The 22358-nt window shown below is 37.7% G+C and overlaps 1 protein-coding gene across 2 annotated transcripts in view; it reads right to left on the reverse strand.

Moving 5' to 3' along the window:
* Positions 1 to 22358, reverse strand: part of Gart (trifunctional purine biosynthetic protein adenosine-3 Gart) — a 49830-nt gene that overhangs the window by 12844 nt on the left and 14628 nt on the right. The window contains exons 1-10 of one of the 2 annotated variants that reach the window (XM_089241562.1): positions 19747 to 19854; positions 17383 to 17548; positions 14269 to 14364; positions 10099 to 10273; positions 7657 to 7768; positions 7250 to 7318; positions 5156 to 5281; positions 3000 to 3087; positions 641 to 726; positions 14 to 185 (exon numbers count right to left, since the gene is read on the reverse strand). In XM_089241562.1, the coding sequence (XP_089097688.1) occupies positions 14 to 185; positions 641 to 726; positions 3000 to 3087; positions 5156 to 5281; positions 7250 to 7318; positions 7657 to 7768; positions 10099 to 10273; positions 14269 to 14364; positions 17383 to 17527 (1069 nt within the window). In that variant the 5' untranslated portion in view covers positions 17528 to 17548; positions 19747 to 19854. Of the gene's footprint in view, positions 1 to 13; positions 186 to 640; positions 727 to 2999; positions 3088 to 5155; positions 5282 to 7249; positions 7319 to 7656; positions 7769 to 10098; positions 10274 to 14268; positions 14365 to 17382; positions 17549 to 19746; positions 19855 to 22358 lie in introns of those variants that run through there. The other variant, XM_089241563.1, reaches the window with a different exon arrangement.

Genomic DNA, 22358 nt, shown 5'->3' on the forward strand with positions numbered 1-22358 from the left:
TCTATTTTTTTACCTGTGATTACTTTTCCTTTGGGATAGCTACCCGGATAACCTCCGCTTGCAACAACAACATCAACGGCAAACTTGGATTCGTGCCATTCTATGGGACCGAATTGATTCAGAGTCCCATCAACACAGGAAAGCATGATTCTGTATAAATCAGATTTCAGGAGAGGTAATATGACCTACAAAGCATATGCACAAACGATTATTTTATAAAGCTTTTTCAAACAATTTTTTGACTTGAATACATCTTTTAAATTTTCTGACAATACTAGATGCATCCTCAAAAAGTTGTGTAACAAAATGCTTTAAACCACAGTTTCTTAAACTTTTTGTTCCATCTTCTTTAACAAAAAAAAAATCTAATTGCCCCCCCCCCCACCCCCCAATTCAAGTAAACTCATAGGTTTCTATATTATACCCACAGTGTCTCTATTGCCTTTTTGGACCTTTCTACTGCTTTTTCGAACCATTCCATTGTCAGAGGGAGGTTGAGCATTCTCCGAAGAGTGCAAAAATTCATTTCTCTATAGTTTGTGGGTTGTACGCAAGAAATTACAGTAGAAATTTTTTAATTGTAAACAATTTTCCCCATTCATAATGAAATGTTTTTTAGAGAAAAATTGTTTTTACCCACCTGAGTTTCGGGATCGCCGAATCGACAGTTGAATTCTAAAACTTTTGGTCCTCTACTTGTCAACATCAATCCAGCATAAAGAACTCCTGAAACAAGTAAATTTAAATATGTTATTGCATGAATCAATGATGGTCGTAATCAGTCCATATACAGTCACAACTGTAGTCAAACTTGATGCAATGCCATCATTTACCTAGCAGAGTTTTGGAGCTATAACAAGTTTGGCATTATATTAGATCTTGGTTGAGGACTAGTAATTCTTAAACAAGGAAGACTTGTTCACTGAAAACTCCTGTCATTCATGGGCGGAGATGTGGGAGGAGGGGAGCAGCGGCAAAGACAGAGCCGACTTATCTAATGTATATATATTTTTTGATGTATTGCATGCAAATCATCACAGAGAATTCAACAGGTTCTATCATGTGCTAAGCAGCTCTAATAAAGGTATGAAATATCTGAATAGGCATTACAGCTGAGTGCAGTGTAGCAAGGGACTATCGATCTAAAATTCATGCGGAAAAATATTCTTGATTTTTACCTCCTAGAAAATGGACCACTGCTTGACCCATTCTGTTAATCACATCGGCAAAAAATTCTTGTAATTGTATTCTTGTAATTAATCTTGTAATTCTTGTAACCAGGAAAGATTTCTGATCATAATGTATGAACGAGGTCTGTTTGAAAAATATCTGGCCATGATTTTTCATGAGTGAACAAATGCTAGGGAGGTGTGGTGGTGTACATATGTAGGTGATCCGATTGTGCATGCTGGAATTTTCTTCTACTTGTAGAAGCTGTCAGTCGCCCACTGACTGCCTATGAGTGAAAAAGTATAAGTGGTGTCGTGTCAAATTTTTTATCTTTGAGGAAAATGACAGAAAAACCTGTGAACAATGCTACTGCATTCAATTTTATATAAACCTTAGTGATTCCAAAGTGGAAACAATCCGTACGATTCAACCGGTTTTTGGGAGAAGAAATAATGGGCACCACACAGATAAAGGAGTAGTACAGCACATCAGTGGAGAGGGAAGAACATTCTGGTAGGCCCTCAACATTCAAAAATGAGATTAGCATTGACCAAGTGAGGACCTTGGTGATGCAGGATCGTTGAATCAGGATCAGAACAGCTTACAGACAAGACAAGCATTGGATCATCTGTTTGTTCCATTTTGACTGAGGCTTTGGGCTTCAGTATAATCTCAGTGAAGTTCATGCCAAAGTTGCTAACGATCAAGTAAAAGCAACTCTGTTTGGAGATCGCACAAGACATGGTCGACACTGTGAATAGTGATCTCAACTTCAACACAATGATTACAGGCGATAAGTACTGGGTTTGTGGGGTATGACCCAGAAACCAAGTTGTAGTCATCATAATAGAAGCATTCCAGAGGGCAAAAAATCAAGGCAGGTTGGACTTTGACATTTTGAGTGCCTTTTTTTTTTTAACTCCAATAGCGTGATTCATCACGAATATGCACTACACACACACATGGCACAACCATCACTAAGGAGTACTACCAAAAGGTTCTGTGTTGCCTTTATGATGATGTAAGACACAAAAATGACTGGATCCGCGGCCAATTGGTAGCTCCATTAGGATAACACACCCGCTCATTTTTCACATTTAAAACAGCATTGTCTGGCCAAACACACCTGTAACTCATCAAGCTTCCTACTCTCCAGACATGGCTCAGTGCCACTTCTGGTTCTTCCCCAAGCTGAAAACGCCCCTGAAAAGGACCAGATTTCAGTCCAGAGAAGACATCCTGCATAATGTGATCAACCAGTTGCATGCCATCTGAGAAAAGGTGTTTTAACACTGCTGCAGACAGAGGCAGAATCATTAGGAAAAGTGTGTGGTCAAAAAAAGATTAGCGTAACATCGTTGTATCCGAATACAAGTATTTTTTTATAAATAAAAGGGGACATTTTTTGAACAAAACCTTGTATTGGCTAACTATGACAAAATATAAGTACGGATTGAAAACTTACATGAAAATTAAAGAATAGCATAAAAAAATATGAACAGAAATAATGATACGAATGCCCTCACACTAATAAAACGACACATGAACAACATGAAAAAGTAATTTTGATTAAAAAATAATTTTTATACAACATAAAAAAGTAAAAAAGTCTTGAAGTATATATAATTTTACATTACACAATATATATTGTGTATAAAATATTTTCTTTCACATTTTTGATAACTTGAAAAAATATCAATAACACTTCAAGATCGATAGAAATCTATACTTCACTTTCAAATGATCTCCAATGACCATACATACAAAGTCTTATCGAGCCACGTCATTCAGAAAAACTTTTAAAGAACAAATTTAATGCAAAAACATACCCACGAATGGAGAACCTTCCGATTTCAGTCCGTCCACCGCTTTTTGCAGTATATATTTTTTGACATCTTCAATAGTCTCTTTAGGAACCTGACAGATATGAGAACAGGAGAAGCATTTAACAGCCACGAAAGACTTTTACATACATATTCAGGGCTCCCTCTAAAAAAATTAGAAAAAGTAGGAATGTGCCCCCCCCAGACAACATAATCATAGCATAATATAAAAAATCCCTAAAAACATTTTTAGGAAAAAAATTATCCCTAATTTTCTCTTTTTTTTAATTTAAAAAAATTATCATAGCACACTATTTCAGTATCTCGTAAGATTGACTCGAGCTAAAGGAAAATGACAGAAATGACTTGGTAACAAAAACTATTTTTGGCCAACCACAGATAGTTTTTTTCAGTCTCCCCCTCACAATATACATTTTTTTTTTTTTTTTGGAGTCTTCTACAGTCCAATCTGTCAACTCTTTTCCACAATGCACACAGAAAATTATGAAGACATGTAAATTTTTTAAGAATGACGCTCTTTCGAGACCACTTCAAAGAGCACAGTGCAAAACGCATAAATTACAAGGCCTGATATAAATAAGTCAAGGTGGACCAGATGGTTTTACTGTATTGTCTGTGCCTTTATTTAAATTTTAGCGTTCAATGCCGGTGTAATCATGTTTAACAAATGAAGCACTTTCATTTCTAGCTCTTTGCTGAGACTTGTAAATATTGTTTATGGCTCTGCATGCCCTAAAGATACAGAAGACAATTGAACGCTATTGCGTATAATTAGAGTCACAAAACCTAGAATAGGCCTATGTACCCAACTGCTTTGTTATGCAAACTGTTGTTTCACCTATACACAAAATGTGCACCATAATTTTGAATGATGAATGTTATTGTTTAGACCATGAAGTAGTAAATACAAAATAATTATTTTTCAACCAGGCAGAAGTTTTTAATCACTACTCTGCTTGTTGAACCCTCAAACTAAACAAAAGAAAAATTAATAAATCACCAAATGGTCGATATACACCCCCCCCCCCCTCCCAAATAACTTTAAAAACAATACAAGTTCTGCTTTGGCAGAATCATTAATTGCAATCTACTACATTTTTATTATATGGCATTATATTGATGATTCCCCCTTCTGAATTAAAATCAATCATATGAATTTTGTTGATAGGTTTTGGTGACAAAAGTAGGACATTTTACCAAAAAGTAGGAAAAGTAGGAGCCCTGCATATTAAATTGGGGCCATTCAAGTATTACATCAGCAACAAGGAGAGGAGAGTTTCGGATTTGCTTACTTTTGATAAGTGGGGGGGGGGGGAGCCTTTAAACAATGATTACTTCACCACCCACCCTTTATGAAAATGTGAATTAATTAATTTTCACTTTCCATCTCTATACTATCTATTACATATCTATACCATTAATAACAAAAAATATATAGTTCTAGGTCAAACATGCTAAACCCATGGCCTGCAGGCCAAATGCGGCCCTCAAGAGCCATCTGATATGACCAGTGACTTCAAACATAATTCTGCAAAAATTGACTAAGAAGCACATTCCCAGGTCACTAAAGTGATCTACAGTGCAGTTCCACATCACTTGACTGACCTGCAACATATTTCCAGGTCACTAGGATTTACCTGTGACATATTCCCAGATCACTCAAGTGGCCACTAACATTTCCAGATCATTCAACTGATTTTCTGTGCAGCTCCACATCACTTGAGTGACCCCGCTGCATAGTTCATATACCACAAGTGGCCCGTTGCACAGTTCCAGATCACTTAAGTGATCCCCCACCCAACATATGTAAAAATCAACGCAACACAATTCCACAGCGCTAAAGAAACCTGTGGCACATTTACAGATCACTCAAGTAAGATGCTGCACTGTTCTAGATCACTTAATTAATTGACCCACAATGCATTTTTCAAATCAATGAAGTGGCTCGCACTCTCCTAAAGGTTGAACACCCTTGTTCATGTCTATAAACTGGAAACAATGCTAAATGAAATTTCCACATAATTTCTCTAAGAAACACGAATTATGAGCGCAAAATCAATTATTTTGAAAGTTTTAATTTTCAATCCTCAATCCTTATGTACTTGGAGGGGAAAAATTATGTATTTAAAAATAATTATCACCTGAAAGCAAGGACAATAAGCACCCATGCCACCCGTATTTGGCCCCTTATCACCATCGCCAAGCCTTTTATGATCTTGAGATGGAGGCATAACAGATATTGTCTTGCCATCTGTGAAGCAGAGAACCTGCAACGAAATTGAAATATTTATTTTGTCAGAAATTCACTAGGATTGTTCAGAAACTGGTGATGCATAATATACAGGCAGAAAAGTAATGTATCATTGCATACGTTGGCAACACTGACTTTGACTGCAATCCTTTAATTTTGCTCTCATGATCTTTTGTCTTTGCTACACAGACTATAATGATATTTTTAGAGAGATTTTAAAATCCCTATAGTGCTAGTTCATTATATTTTGCGAAAATTACTTTCAATATATTTTTAAATTCCTAATCAGTTTTTGTTTTTCTGAGGGCATCTAATATCATCAGTATTTTATGCAATGTGCCCCCTGAAAGCGTTAATTAATTTTTTTTAATAATGTGATCATCACATATTCCCAAGAGATCTTTACGATCTGTCCAGGATATTTGTTGGTGTGTTAGTAGACATCCATACCCAAACCAGGATTCAAACCCAGACCTGCACAGTCAGAAGCTAGATCCCTAACCACTACTACTAAACCCAGACATGCACCTCGTCCATATTCCTTTGCGGAACCTCTAACGAATTGGTACATGCGGGAATGTGCACGTACGTGTAATGAAACTTAATGTGACGTTTGTTTCTGTTTAATGCTTGTTATGTGTAGTGCTGCCATCTTCCACCAGTTTTTCTAACTATGAGTGAAGTGTAATGATTGAATAATTAATCTATACAAAAATTGCCACGTTTTTAAGACAAATAAATTCAATTGGTCGAATGGTCGACACGTTTTGGCTCTTCAATGGAGAGCCGTCATCAGGACCTCGTGGTCAGAATTCACACGAATGAGTCGTGGAGGAGTGATGTTTACATCTGGTCGTCCGAAGAGTTCGCCTTTGTATTTGCTGAGTCCGAGTGGTCTTTGAATGCGAATTGGGGAGCCATCTGTTGCAAAGTGTTGAAAGTTTTGTCACGACTGAGGTTAATAAAGCTTGTCCAAGTTGACAAAATAGGTGGCGTGTTTCTTCCCTCATTAACGAGGAAATTCTGGCATGTTCTGATGAAGTATCCCTCGAGAAAATTCAATTCAGAATTGTGTGCTGCTTTTTTAAAAATGAACGCTTTATCAAAATCAAAATAATTTGAAATAAATTAAAACCAGGCAAAGTTTCTCATTTTTGTGATAATAATTAATCGTTGTAGGCCTGTTGCTCTCTGTGGCGAAACTTTTTAATGGGGAGATCAGCTCGCATTTGCGACTCGAAGTTGGGAACCACAGGAAAACAACTTCAACCGACCAACACTGTGGTGACAATGGGGTTCGAACCCCGATCCTCACGACGCGAGTCTGTCATTATAACCACTGAACCATCGCAGCGGCAGATCCCTAACCACTGGACTGCCAGGTGACAGTCATGAAACTATTTTTTGAGTAGTACACAAAAGTACAATGCAGTAAACTTCTTTATAGTAGCAAAACAACTGAATTTTATCAATTAACTTAAACAGCTTTTTGATGCGAATAAATTCTTATAAGTGCATTTTCTGGTGGCACTAGCAGTGCCGACTTGAAAGAGATGGCGAGAATAGCATAAATTCAGTGGTGCATGATGGGAATATATGTTACCTCTCTATATAACAATAAGTGCTCTACATTGTTTTTCCTTGATCTGCAGAGTATCATTATATCAAGGTTTCATTGTACCAGGAGTCTGTCCAGACTTTTTTCATAGGATCCTGTTTTTGTACAAATTTATTTTTGTGGAAAGGATCATTAATTTTGTGAAAAATAAGTAACTTTGTGGAAAGCAAAGAAACCTAATTAATATCACAAAAGAAATGAAATACCAAATTTATGGTTTCAATAGTTTTTATTTTGTAAAGTGTCCATTTCTCAGGTCCAGAAAATGGACCGAAATTTTGGCTGGACAGACCCCTGTGCACTGATAGACTTTGCTCTCAAAATAATACATAAATATATTTATGAAAACAAAACAAATACACAAACCGAAATTTCTTCCCCATCGAGCTTCTCTTCCACCACAATCGTTTCACTGGCAGCACATAACGCTTTGTCCTGAAATAATGCAAACAAATTGAAAAGAGAATTCAACAGAACAGAATTCAATAAAAAATACAGTAACACCTCTTGATGCTGTGCACATCAAGACACAAAAGATAAGTGTCATACACATGGCCCCACATCCTTAAGCAGGGCCCAAGGGTTGGGCTCTTTTGAACCCCCTTCCCCCATTCAGACTTTTCACGGTTTTTCCTATAGTCAATTAATAATGTGAAAAACAAAATGATGAGAATTAATTGTCCCCAGCCCCACAATTGTGGGAGCCATGGTCATACACAGGAAAGCGATATGTAATTTTCATTAAAAATTTACACTAAAATATTGATACAGACCGATTTCATGCTAGTGACAGCTTTGACAGCCTCTTCCCTGGTGTCACAAACAATGACTCCTTTGCCCGCAGCCAATCCACTCGCCTTCACAACAAGACCGTCAAAGGATGCACTGCAAACACCAACAAATGAAATTATAAGACACAAAATTATAAAAATATATATATATTGGAGCACTAATATCAAAAAATTGCATTTGTTAAATTTATCATAGATACTCAACCCATGGCCAGAGGGCCAAATGTGGCTCCCATAGTCATCTAATGTAGCTCAGGACCTCAAACCTAACTTTTTTAAATGAACTAAGCAGCGCATTTCCAGATCAAACCAGTGGTACAGTTTCGCATCACATGAAGGGCCGATGACATAACCCCCCAGATCACTCAAGTGACTTGCTGCACATCTACAGATCATTTAAATGACTTGCAGTGTAGTTCCACATCACTTGAGTGGCCCACTGCACATTCCCAGACCACTTAAGCGGGTTATTTACAGATCAGTGTGTAGCACAGTTCCAGAGCACTTCAGTGACCAACAGCACATATAAAGATCACATAACCGATGCAAGTAGTTACCTGCAGCGCTGATCAGTTAATCTCCTTGAAAACCAAATGAACTTGGAGGTGTCTGAGTGGCATGGTGATAAGATGCTTGTCTACCATCTTCAGCTCCCAGGATCAATTGGGAGAAGAATATAGATAACAAGACATTTTCCCTAATGAGCTAGAGGAGACCACTGACACGTGGCACTTACATTTCCAACCCAACTCATTAACGGCAATAAATTGCAGTATAACGATATGGCCACTACTTTACCGCACACCAACTCCAGTCATATATAGCCATATGGCAATTTCAAGCTAGTGGATTTGGATGGGAAATGAAGGTGCCATCTATATCGGTGGTCACCCCAGGTTCGATAGGTAAAGAACTTTTTCTGATGTTATTTTGGCTGGATTCAAACCCATGGACTTTGACGGCAACCTTCAAAGTGGAAGACGAGCATCTTACCACTGTGCCACTCAGGCGCTATAACAATATGGCTGGAGTTGGTGTGTGGTGAAGTAGATGATCACTTAATTGAGCCACCTGCAACAAGTTTTCAAACCAATGAAATGGTTCACTCTCTAAACCTAAAAATTGAACACTATAGTCAGACCCAGTAATAAAATTCAAGAGACCAAACATTTTGTTTCTAATAATATTAAATAATCCGATATGAGAGCATTTCGTGGTACTAGACCAAACCTGTTTTTCCTTATGGTCAACATTCTCGTTAAAACAGAAAGAATGGCCTGCATTTGCACTTTGAAGGGTTGAAAACCAATACTGTAGATCAACCCATGGCCCCCACATGCTGAAGAAGTGCCCTCCCCCAGGCTGATATCTTTGGTGGGGCCCCCCAAGCCAGGCTTCTCAGCAGCCCTTTTATAATGAATTTAAAGCATGAAAAAATATATTTAGAGTGAAGAACAATTATCCCGGTGCTGGAGCCCTCTTGTGGGAGCCATGGATTAACCAAATGTTTATACTTGAGGAATCTATAATTTTGCTGTAAAAGGGTGGGCACAGACTTTCTTATGAAACTTGCATGTGTTCACTTAGTTTCGTACCAATTTGAATATTATTTAACTTGAACACAGCTAAATTTTTGAATTCAAAAATTTCTAAATTTAGCTGTATCTTCACTGCATTAATCAGATTTTTAATTGATTTCCATTAGTTAGTTAGTATTTACCAAGTATTTTCCAATGCATATTTGTTTGCAGAATATAAAAAAAGAATAATTATGTGAAAGTGAAATTTTACTGTGAAAAGGTGGGTGGATGCAGATGCTAAGTGCTCGTGAATACATTCAGATGATTTTTTAACTCTGTATATTCCAAGATAAATCTTCCCAAGGTCTAACAAACACTTGGAAGAAGAAATGGAATTTGTTCAGACAATTTTGTTCATTTCCTTTTATTTCCTTTCTCGTGATTATGTATAACAAATAAAGAAAAGTTAAGTGAAGAAAATATTTGATTTAAAAAAATCACTTATTTGACATTTAAACTAAGAACAAAGATCAATCTCTTCAATAAAAAAAAAAAAGCTGTTACACATTCAAATAATTGTGAAAAACACAGAGCATCAATAAAATCACAGGAATGAGAAGGAATCATGGAGCATGGTTGGCCACCATGACCAATCAAGTTATATTGTATTTAGTTTTTTTTTTTTCTTTTTACTCTTTCTGTTCATTCATGTTCTGTTAATTATTTTTAATCTTTTTATTAATTTATTTATACAACAAGTTGTATGTTTAAGTTTCATATCAAATTGTAAATTGTGATTGCCAGTATAAGCCCCCCCCCCCACTTCCCCTTTTTTTCTGTATTCCTCATTTCTCACTAATAAAGTATTGTATTGTAATAAGGGAAAAAACCTAAATAAGCATACTTGACTATATTCTTTCGAGCTTCATCTTCGTTGGTAATACGAAGCCATTTGGCAGTTGGTATGTTGTGCCTGTCCATGAATTCTTTTGCAAAGAGTTTGCTTGCTTCGATATTTGCTGCTTTCTGACATGGTCCAAAGCATTTTATACCGGCATTTGTCAGAGAATCTGATATGCCTGAAATAATAAAGAAATCAGGGCCCAAATTCCAAATACAGTTTCTTGTATACATGCAGGGAGATCATTATATTTATTTGTCCTGTTTCTTCAATGAAGCTCAGTTTAATTCATAATCTTCACTGAAATCACGGATGAATATAATTAGTCTTTACTACCATGCAAATCCTACTACCCATTACTTGGCTAATTTGAATTTTAAGAATTCCTCGAGTTTCTAATTCAATTTAATGAAGAAAAATTAAGTGTTTAAATTTCTTAATTGATTTTGTGTTTAATTGATATTTTTCCCCTAAAGTGTTGGATAATTCAAAGTTTGATTTAGATACCGACATTCACAAAACCTCTCTTTCCTCAGAATTCCTAGCAAACTTTTAATCATTCATTTCTTTATACCATGATTTATTGATCTTTTCTAAAATATAATACGTAGCCTACATTAAAATGTTAAAAAAAATTACAATTTAACAAAGTCTGAATTTTTTTTTTTGTGGCACTGAGTAAGAAGCTTTCATTATCAGTCCCATATACACACTGGCTTTTAAATTCCATGGGCAGCTGGAGTTTTACTGGATCTTAGATGACCTTAGCATCTGCTGAAGCACCTGAATATACAGAGAGTACTCATCCTCATCACTCTCCATCTTAGAGTAACAAAACCAGTTTTCTGTTCAAAGCGACTTCTAATCATTAAAAAAAACTGGCATAGGAAACAGCTATTGGCTGTACCAATAATATTGATGCCACACTTCGCACAAATATGGTGGATGAGCAAGTCTGGGGTTTCCAGGAGCTCAATCGCAGATGCAAATCCTACTACCCTGGAAATACTAAAGTCTGAGGGTATGCAGCAATCAACTTTTTCACAGACTGCTGAAATCCCATTCACTTCTCTGGTTCAGACATTGTCTTTCTAGCATTATTATTTTGGAATATCAATGTACACTGCTGGCCACCCAAATTGCAACACCAAGAAAGACAAGAGATATCGCAACAATATTTATTTTGTAGATAACATGTTGACCAAGCATCAAATGATTAAATTTATAGACTTCTGTGAAGTGTGGTTCCTGCCAAAATCAGTAGCCAGAGTAGCCGCCATTGTTGGAGATCACCGCTGCCACACGCCTCGGCATTGATTCAAAGAGACTTTGGATGTGTTCTTGGGGTACAGCAGACCAAGCAGCTTCCACGCGTTGCCAAAGTTGATCTGGTGTGGCAGCTGGGGATGTAATCTGGGTCAATCGTTGAGCAACCATGGACCACATGTTTTCTATCGGCGAAAGATCCGGAGAGCGAGCTGGCCAGGGAAGCAATTCAATCTGGCGATTGACGAAGAACCTTTGGACAATGCGTGCCACGTGTGGTCGCGCATTATCCTGTTGAAATATGGCTGTGGGCAAGCCCTGAAGGTAAGAAAGGACAACTGGCTCCAACACCTCGGAGATGTAGCGCTGGCTTTTTAAAGTACCGGCAATGCGTACTAGAGGAGTGCGAGAGTGATATCCAATACCGCCCCATACCATAATACCAGGTGCAGGACCAGTGTGGCGGTGCATAACGCAGCTGTTCAGCATCCTCTCTCCACGGTGTCTCCAGACTCGAATCCGACCATCGTGGTGTTGCAGACAGAAGCGTGACTCGTCAGTAAAGACAATTTCATTCCATTGTGCCGTCCACATCCTTCTTTCATCGCACCATTGGCGGTGGAGACGTCTGTGGTTCTGCGTCAAGGGTAGACGAAGCAATGGACGTCTTGCGGACAGACCACTCTGCTGTAAACGGCGTCGAATGGTACGCGCAGACACTGGATGATGCGATACAGACTGAATGTGCTGTGCTATGGTTCGTGATGTGGCTGAGCGATCCGTCACTGCCATACGCACAATACGCCTGTCATCACGTGAAGTGGTGCACTGAGGTGGATGCGATCGAACACGTCATTCCGTCGTACCCTCCTGCATCCAACGATCACATATCCGCATTACAGTTGTTTGGTTTCGTCCAACACGACTACCGATTTCCCTGAAAGATAATCCACAATCTCTGTAGGCCACTATACTTCCTCTGTCGAACTCGGATACTTGATCAAAAGATGATCGCTGTTTTCTACGAGGCATAATTGATCGTTTTTTTGAAAAAACCACAAGAACAACACAATTGCCGTACTTCAAATCGTTGAAATCTCCAAGCCTTAAATAGCGCTTTGAAGTGGCGCTACAGGCGCGCGTGATGTGCGTCTGAGCTGAAATTCTAATCATTTGCATATCTCACCTCCGCTAATGCATGTTGCAAATTTCATATTATTTGCATGCTTCCTTCAGGGTGTTGCATTTACGGTGGCCAGCAGTGTAGTTTAGCGACATTTTTCTCCATGCCCAAACAAAATCCACATTTGCTTATTCAACTCTATATGAAAAAAAGTACCGTATATACTCATGTATAAGCTGAGTTTTTTTATGGAAAAATTCGTTCCTCAAGTGGGGGGGGGGGCAGATCGGCTTATACTCGGATCAGTTTTTGATGAGAAAATTTCGACCCCACAATCAGTAGTCATTTTTGTAGCAGTGTTTGAGAAACTGGCATTATTGGTATGGGATATGTTCAAAACCCTTATAATGTCAAAGACGAGGCAAAGAAATCGAAACATCATTGGCTTTGATACCAAGTGGGCTAACGTTGATTGTACAGCCTTTAGATGTGAGGATCAACAACTCTTTCAAAGACTGAAGAATTTGTGGATCGAATGGATGAGTTCTGATGATAAAGAAACTACAAAAAAAAGTGGTGCGTTGAAGAAACCTGGACCCATTGAGCCAATGGGTACATGGGGCGTGGAATTCTGTTTCCACTGAAATTATCATCCGATCCTTCAAAAAGTGTTGCATCAGCAATGCGATGGACGGAAATGAAGATGATATCCTCGTTGAAAGTGGCAATGGCGATGGTAGCCCAGATGAAGATAAAAACGAACATGCCGCACCCCCCTATGATGATCTGATGGATTACGATGAGCTTGGAGACTCAGAAGAAACGGATTAAAAAGTTTAAATCGTTTTCTATTGTAAATTTCTGTAAAAACTATTAATTTTGCATGAAAATATAAGAATTTTTTTTCTGAAATGCATGGATTTTTTGGGGTTGGCTTATACACGGGTTTTCAATTTATTGCGATTTTGGTGGTCCTGAAGAGGGGGGGGGGGTCGGCTTATACACGAGTATATACGGTAGTTGCCTTACGGATGAAGAAGGTTGGTGAAAAAGTACAGAATAAGCTCACAACTTGAATATTCTCATGAAGAGGACAACAACAAAAAAAAAGAATCTCAAAAAAGCAACAGATGTCTCTATTTCAATAATTGCGGTCGCCATGAACAGGTAAGAAAAATTAAGTTTTTTGAAACTCGAAATCAAATCTTCCATTCTCTAAATCAACCTGAATATTTTGTACAATGTGTAAGAGCATCCAAAATTGAACAAATCAAAATTCAAAACTACCTCATCCATTTCTTTCATTAAAAAAAAAATTAATGCATGTCACATCATTTGTGGGGGGGGGGGGGGAATTCTCTGGGAATAATGAATTTCACAAAATAAGGAATTTTTCCAAACATGGTAAAAATTTTGGAGATGTAAGAATTTTTCCAAGTCTGGCAGATGGAGCAGAAATCGGGGGGACTTGGCAGCTATAGATCATCTAGTGTCTTCAGGACAGTGTAAGCAAACTTCATATAGATCTTGACTAGTGCCCAAATTACAGCTGTGGCATACATTCATAAGTACAATGTTGTCTTTCCTTAATAAAATTATAATAAAAATCAAAAATACAGGTAGCTCCTCCTTACACAAGGCATTGGATGTATCTATCACATTTATTAGACAGCCACTTTTAAAAGTATAACTGACATTGAAACTTGGATAGTCTTTGTTTATGTCCCTTCCCCCCCCCCCACACTTGCAATATAATGAGTTATCGTAATTAAAAAGAACTGTACCATTTGCTAATGGGTCTTCTGGTCCAACAACAACTAGTTTTATATCATGAGACTTGCACCATGTTATGATTTCTGCGTGACTCTTCAGATTCAGACCTGAAAAAAAAAATTAGAATAAACTAATTAGATCAAAATAAAACATTATTCTCAATTCAAAAACATATAAAAAAACTGAAATACAGAAAAAGTCTGTTATAATCTGTATCTTGCTATGAGGAGTGATCGTCAAACAGCTAATGTTAAACCATAGAGATGTAAAATTCCTGAGAATAATCTTTAGGAGAACATCAAGGAGAATATTTGAGAATATTCTCTGGAAGGTTGATAATATTCTCATAAATTCTTGATGAGCATATTCTTCTGTTATTTATAATTTAGTTATATATAATATCGTTGAAAATATTCTCTTGAAGGACTATTTTTATAAATTACTAGGGAATATTCTCTTATCAAAAATAAGAATTATTCTCAAGTTATTAATAATAGTCCTTCTAGAGAATGTTCTAGAATATTCTCCTCAATGAGAATATTCAGTTATAGAAGACCTTCCAGAGAATATTCTCAAGAATATATATAATAATATGTATAATAATAAATAATCTCTATAAATAACTTGAGAATAATTCTTATTATTTTTGATAAGAATATTCTCTAGTAATTTACAATAGTAGTCTTTTGAGAGAATATTCTATGTTCCTATCTCTCTTCCCGTCAAGGAGACAGGAATACTGAAGTTTGTAGCCCCCAATATTAAAGTTTGAAAGTGAGAAAATTAAACCAACATCGCTGAATTGCACAACTTTTAAAGAAATACGAGTGATAGAGAATTTGAGTGTATGTACATTGAAAAAAAACAACAGTTCTATCTTTTTAGACTGAAAGTGATGTTTAATTTTTTGTTTTGAACTTATTTCTGAAAATTTATCTAATTTCAAAATAATTTTTTAAGGTTTTAATCTCAAAGGTTTCTAAAATATTCATAACCAAACTTTTAAAACCTCTCATCATGACCAAGAGTCAAAATATTCTCAAACTAAAAGTCATTATTGGGGTGGTTATACCAAAAATTGCTTTGTTTCAAATATCAGGCAATGGAAACTGATTTATATTTCATAGTATAAACAAAATTGGCAAAACAAATTCCAAGAAAAATTAATATTCTTGAGTATTCTCAAATTTTTACACTCAGGAGAATATTCTCACAATATTCTCACCTCACATCTCTATGTTAAAAATATAAAAACTATTTGCATACAATGAGCTAAAAATTATCAAGCTGTCACTATAATGTCAAAAAAATCTTCAAGAATGTAGTTTTTCCTTCTTTTTTTGTCCTGTTGATGAATAGCTAAAACCATGGATTACTATCATTTACCATAACACATACGCCTCGTAAAAAGTACTTCAATATACATATAAAGAAACTCCAGATACATATTTCCATTATCCACTAATAGAAATATAAACGCCATTGCAAGAAAAAGTAAGTGTATAAAGTCAATAGAAAAAAATAAAAATTGTAGTAATAAAGCTATTTTAATAGGATGATCGTGAGAAGACAATAATTTTTAAAACTTGTATATTTTGCAATGAACATTATGCATGCACAGTTCAATAAAAAAGAATGTATCCCCACAGTGCCATATTTGTAGAGACTGGGCTGCAAAGTATGCTCGAATACAGAGCAATATGACACTTTTAAATGTGGGGGGGGGGGGGGTTTACAATTAACATGAGAAAAACTATGACTTGAATTTTTCAGTAGTTGGAAGCTAATAAATGGAGAAGGATCTTACATTTTAAAGTGAAATGTATATAACTTGAACGACAAATACAAATTTTTCATTTTTTTAAAGAAACTAATTGATGAATATTATTGTATGTATTTCAATGTGTACCCGGTTAAACCTGGTATTTGCTCCTTTATCCAAAAAAAAAAAATTATACAGTCAAATCCCATTATAACGAACTCCAAGGGACCAAAGAAATCACTTCCTTATAACTAAATTTTGTTATAAAGGAATTCCGGGATTTTGCATTCTTCCTAAGTAAATTTATCTGACGGATTAGAAAAGTGTTTGTTAAAATGAGATTTTCGCTATAACGTTATTTGACTAATAATTAAAGAAAATTTTAAAATTTTAGCGTAAAAAAATTGTCGTAGGCTTTCATAGACACAGTTGCAAGTTTTGACGTGAATATGTTTTTTGTGCCTTGAATCGCATGGTAGGTACTGAAATAATGAAATTAATCATTATGTTTACATTATTGCCAAAATTTCATTATCATTTGTTTTGTCTTTGAAATAGCTAATAATCTATACCAATGTCATTTATTTTTGTTGTGATTGTGAACTGCTCAAGATATGATGGCAAAAAATTTGTTACGAATCGGTGGTTGGTGCCCAGACAGGAAGAGATATTCAAACCAGAGGGATACCATTGAATGCAGCTTTGCAATGTGCATCTGATGATACCACTGCTTTCGATGTGTGTTGGGTACTTCCTGAAATATGAGCATTTGAAAAATTTTGTCACACAACATTTTGCGAATGCTCTCAGTATCGTCAGATGATTTAAAAAGCATATTCACATTAAAAATCACCTATATTCAGGTGGTTCAATACCCATTGAAGCCACTACTACTAAACATCACATGCACCTCGTCTATATATTGCTCTGCAGAATTTATAACGAATTGGTACATTCTGGAATGTATTTGTATATATTGTGAATCTAGCAAGACGTTTGTTTCTGTGATGCTTGTTATGTGTAGTGTTGCCATCTCTGCCATCAATTCTTCTAACTATGAGTGAAGTGTAATGATTAAGTAATTGCATTGTTGTAGGCCTGTTGCTCTCCGCAGCGGGACTTTTTAATGGGGAGATCAGCTCACACTTGTAAATCGAAGTTGCCAAAAACAGAAAACCAATTTCAGCCAACCACCACTATATCCATTGAAGCTGTATTGTATGACAAAGTTTTGCACAAATTTTTTTTTTCGTTTCAGAATAATGCAGACTCAAACATTCGGTACCAGGTTTTGTCCCCGTTTCCCCTACATGTGTGTGTGTAAAATACTAGAGTGTGTAAAATAGAAACAGCGGCTACTTACTGATATTTGACATCTTGTTTCCATTTTGTGTGCCAGCATTGCCTGGTGAAACATATATGTGTTTAACAAGATTAGACTGGGCTAATTTCCATGCTAGTGCATGTTCTCTGCCTCCGCTTCCGATCAGAAGAATTTCATCTGCCATCTTTTATCTTGAAATAGTTACCTAAACGAAATAACAGTTATTTTTTTTTATATTGATAACAAAAATTGCAAAAACATTTAACCCACAATAAACTAGGACTACATTTTCTTCTTGTGCACTCCCTCCACACTCTCACGCAGGCGCCAAACCCTTTCTACTTACTAAATTGAATTTAGTGAAAACTAATTTTTTTTGTACTGAACAAAAGTTATTTATTAGAGAGGACACCCAAGACCATTCTCCCCCTTTCGTGGGAGGGGCTTGAAGAGAGCCAAAGATAGGGGCTTTGGGTGCAGGGTCCCCCTCATCCCGCTCGATGGTCCAGGGCTGGCCCATCTTGGGAAAAATTGGTCTGTGTAAAATATTGGACGATCCAAACAACCCTACATAATAAATCACCCCCCCCCCTCTGCCACACAAGTCCCCCGTAACTGCAAGTAACTGTAACACAAGCTGCTGGAGTATGAAAATAGTCATTTTTTTACACAATATATTCATTTCACTTCAAAGATTTATTTTTTCACATCCCTCTGTAGGCCTCCTTCACCACTTGTCATGACTCTCCCGTCATCTCCCTGCCAATGGGTACACCCATGGCCCCCCTTAGAACATCACAGAACCAAAAAGGGGCTCCCCAGGTTGAGAACCACTGGTACAGCATGTGAATGACCAAATAAGTGTGCATACATGCATGCGAATGAGCAAGAGTTATCTAGACAGTGGCGAACCAGGTTAGTGAGCGATAGAAAGAGCAACCTAAAGTGTGTTGAAGTATAGGAGTGACCTAAAAGTGTGTAAGCAGGGCCTGTTTCTCATACGTTCGGGCCGCCCATATATATATATATATATGGTGCTCCCAAGGCAAAGGCATGGGGGAAAGAAGGGTAATGTCCACAATAGATAGCAAAGGCAGCCAATTCAAAGTCCTGAAAATTTGTGGGCACTGGATATGCACCCGTTTCCTCATGAGAAACACAGGCCCTGTATAAGCATGACACATGAGTGACCTAGAGAAAGGAACAAGGTCAGTGAATGACCAAAAATAAAAGTGTCCAAACATGTGAATGACCAAATGAGTGACCAAAAAAAGTGTCCAAACATGTGAATGACACAAAGAATGACTGAGACAGAGGGTGGCAAAACCACAAATCCGACTCTGACAGCAAAACCTGCTACCCTTTGCTGAATTCCTCCCCCCCCCCCCCTATACTAAAATGTTTAGGTGCAATATGTCCGCCCCCCCCCCTTTTCACAGGCTGGAATCGACGCCCCATTCAGATTTTTTTTTCTGAGCTTCTCCATACTGAAATTACAGTGTGAAGAAAAATTGTACAAATCATCCCAAGGCTTTGGCAATGCCTTCTTTAGGCGCAGACAGGGCAGCAACTGGGAGGGGAGAAGCATCCGGGTCGGACCAGAATGGGCACCAAATTCATTTTTTTAAAATGTTTCTTCTACATGCAGGATGGGGGGGGGGGCAAAATTCCGGCTTGCCCCGAGTGACGAAGTATTTTTCTGCCATGGGGGCACCCGGGCACGGCCTCAAGAAAAGAGGGGGGGGGCCTCGCAAAAATGAAGATCTGGTTGAAATTTTTAGGAATTTGCCTGGTAGGGCCTTGGAAAAATCACTTGGTCCCGAATGGAGCCCTGACAGCCCTAACCTTATGGGGGGGGGGGGGGAAGGGACGCAAAACAAAAATTCATCCAAGACCAAAGCAGGGCCGCTACTGGGGGGGGGGTCTCGTACCCCGAGGGGGGGGGCGCAAATTTCATTCTGAAACCTCTCCTTCAACATTACAAGGGGGACGTCAAAATGCGCGCTTTCCCCGAGTGACCAAGCATTTACTTGCGGCCCTGGACCGAAGAGCTTGTCAGCCTCCGGGGCATGATTCATGCAAATCAAATTTCCATACTTGTTTATCGCCCCCCCCCCCCCACGTAATGGTCCCTACATCCTGGAGAAGGGCCCCCAAACTGGGATTTTTCACGGGCCCTTTGATTAATTTATATAGTGAAAAAACAAAAAATGATGAGAATCGTCCTGGGGTCCCAGGGCCATGCCCCATGTAATGCGAATTATCCGGTGATTCCCCCTTTGACCAATCAATGAATATTATAAACACTAGATCTCAAAGTCCATATTTATACAATTGTTTTTAAAACATCAATAAACAAATATTGAAACAATTGAATTTTGTTTTCAAAATTATCAACGTTACCTAGAAATTTCGAAAAAAAGCGTTGAAAAAACTCTTTATCAAAAAGTTTGTGCGGGGAAACCTGTTGATGGAGGTTGAGGAAAGAAACCACGTGATCAGGGTTGCCAGGTCTTCAAACATGAGAAAAAAATATATATATTCCAGCAAAATCATCCACAAAGTCAAAAGTAGCTCCAAAATATCTGAACTTGTGCTGCCATCTAAGACACGACACACGAACTACAACACGTGACGGTAATCTAAATCAGTGGTTCTCAATCGGGGGGGGGGGGGGCATATGACCTCATGGGGGCCCTAGGATATTCCAGGGCGGGGGGCACGGATGAAAATCTGGCAAAAGGGGAGCCACGGCTACTGATACGGGGGCCACGAAGAAGTTTGTGAAATTAAATTTTTTTAGTCACTCTGACTAAAAAAAATTTAATTTCAAACAAAAAATGCATATTATATGTTTTTCGCAATTTTTCCGCTATTCAAGTAACATTAACACGAGGAAGGAAATAAAAAAAGTGCCTCATGTAATCTCGGTGGGGGACTTCGGGGTGACAGTAGGCCCTGACACAAACTATAGAAGAGGTTTAAAGAAAAATGGAGTAACAGTGGCGTCGGAGCCGGGGGTGCTGTGGGTGCTCGAGCACCCACAATCTCTTGTAGAACGGGGCAGAGCACCCACAGAATTGATTCAGGAATAAAAACCTCCTATATAGATTTCTGATTTTTTCCCCCGTAAATATCGAACACGAAGGAAAAAAAAATTAAAGGACAAACTGCCTGTTTTTCCTCTCTATGAGTTTTGAATCTTGCTGGATAGGAAGCTTGGCCATTTTTCTTTTTTTCTCCCCACCCTTTCTTTCTTTCCCCTGGCAACATGAATCAAATATCTGAGTACTACACATTATTCGGGTACTTTTTCCAACTGGAAGTATGCCTCTAAAACCAATAGTTCGCCATTGAAATGTCATATGCCTCGTTACCTATGCGCCCTGTATATTAAATATAGTACGGACTATTATGTGAAATATTGTGTTGTGTTTAAGCCAACTCGCACGTTGCTTCGTTCGCCTGCGAGAGAGCGGCCATATTACGAACCAAAAAGCCGCTTGAATGCATCTTGTCATCCAACGAAATATCAGATTTTCACCGTATCGAAATTGAAGTCAACAAATTGATAATTTTCTTATTTGAAAATCTAATTAGGGTCATTCAAGTATTACGTCAGCATCGAGGGGCGGGAGGGGGTTTCAAATTTGCTGGCTTTTGATGCTAGGGGGGGGGGGGGGGTTGAAGGTTGCTTACGTCATCAACCACCCCTTTTTGAAGATATGAAATATTCTAAGCTGCTGACGAAATTTTGCTGACGGGGGGGTGGGGGGGGGAAGGGATCAGTATGTTGCTGACTTTTGTTGAGAAGGGGGGGAGGTCAAAAATGGCTCAAAATCTGCTTACGTAATACTTGAATGGCCCCTTATTTGTATTTTCCGATGGGCTTGAAATCCTGATAATGAATCATTATTATGTTCACATGAACAGTTTTGTCACTGCGTTACGCCATGACAAAATCCGTATATACCGGGTGACTCGAAATGTTACACCGTCCACCAATAGCAGTATAGATATATTTTTTTTACCTTGTAGCATTTGCCGCGAATTCACAATGGCACTAACAATTTTAAAAGGGAATTAAAATTAATTTAATACTCTAGAATACTTTAAGAAATTCATTTTTAAAAATATTGTTGGTGCTGCTATCTACTTTCAAAATCAGAAGTGCCTTATGTGGTGATGACGAAGCTCAGGTATATAAAACTAAAATTCTCATTCAACTTTTCTCCTTATAAACAGAACTTATAAACTGTCCTGAAAGATCAAACTTCTAGGTCAGTAATTTTTTCAAGACCCAAAGAGGCATCCAAAATAAAGGTCCTCCACACGAGCAAACGACAGGTAAGATCGTAAAAAGTGAATTTTTCCACACTGAACTTTAATAGTAATGTGCTGCCATCTAATGTCAAATTTAAAAGTGACTCATGTGGTGATGATGAAGTTCAAAGTGAAAAAAACTATATTCTTTATTCCTCTCAGTTCCTTATAAACGAAGCCCATAAACTGAACTGAAAGTTTAAACTGAAAGTTCGGTTATTTTATTTGAGCATAAGGAGACGTCAAAAACAAATAACCTCTTAATGAGCAGACGACAGACAAGAAGTTGGTTCCCTACAAGCTAAGCTCACAAACAGAACTGGAAGTTCGAACTGCCAGTTCAGTTATTTTTTCTGGACACAAGGAGACGTTCAAAACAAGTAACCTGGAAAAAAGCAGACGACAGAGATTATATTACAGGAGGGAGCATCCCATCGAGGAGAAATAAAAAATATATTTCTCCTCTAAGAGCATCCAGCCACCGCGACTGCAGCGCCATCAAATGCAAGGAAATCACGTGACTCGATGGAAACAAAGTTCCCGCCTGGAAATTTACCCATAGAAATGTACAGTTCGGTCTCTAAATATTGGGTTTTAAAGATATGTTTTTTCAACATATCTTTAAAACCCAATACTTAGAGACCGAACTGATAGAGAGAAGAATTCATGCAAAGAGAGATGAAAAAAAGGTT

This window comes from Pholcus phalangioides, unplaced genomic scaffold (genome assembly GCF_987345545.1).
Source record: "Pholcus phalangioides strain wild (caught in Gottingen) unplaced genomic scaffold, Ppha-v1.0 ptg000014l_1, whole genome shotgun sequence".
Lineage (NCBI taxonomy): Eukaryota > Metazoa > Arthropoda > Arachnida > Araneae > Pholcidae > Pholcus > Pholcus phalangioides.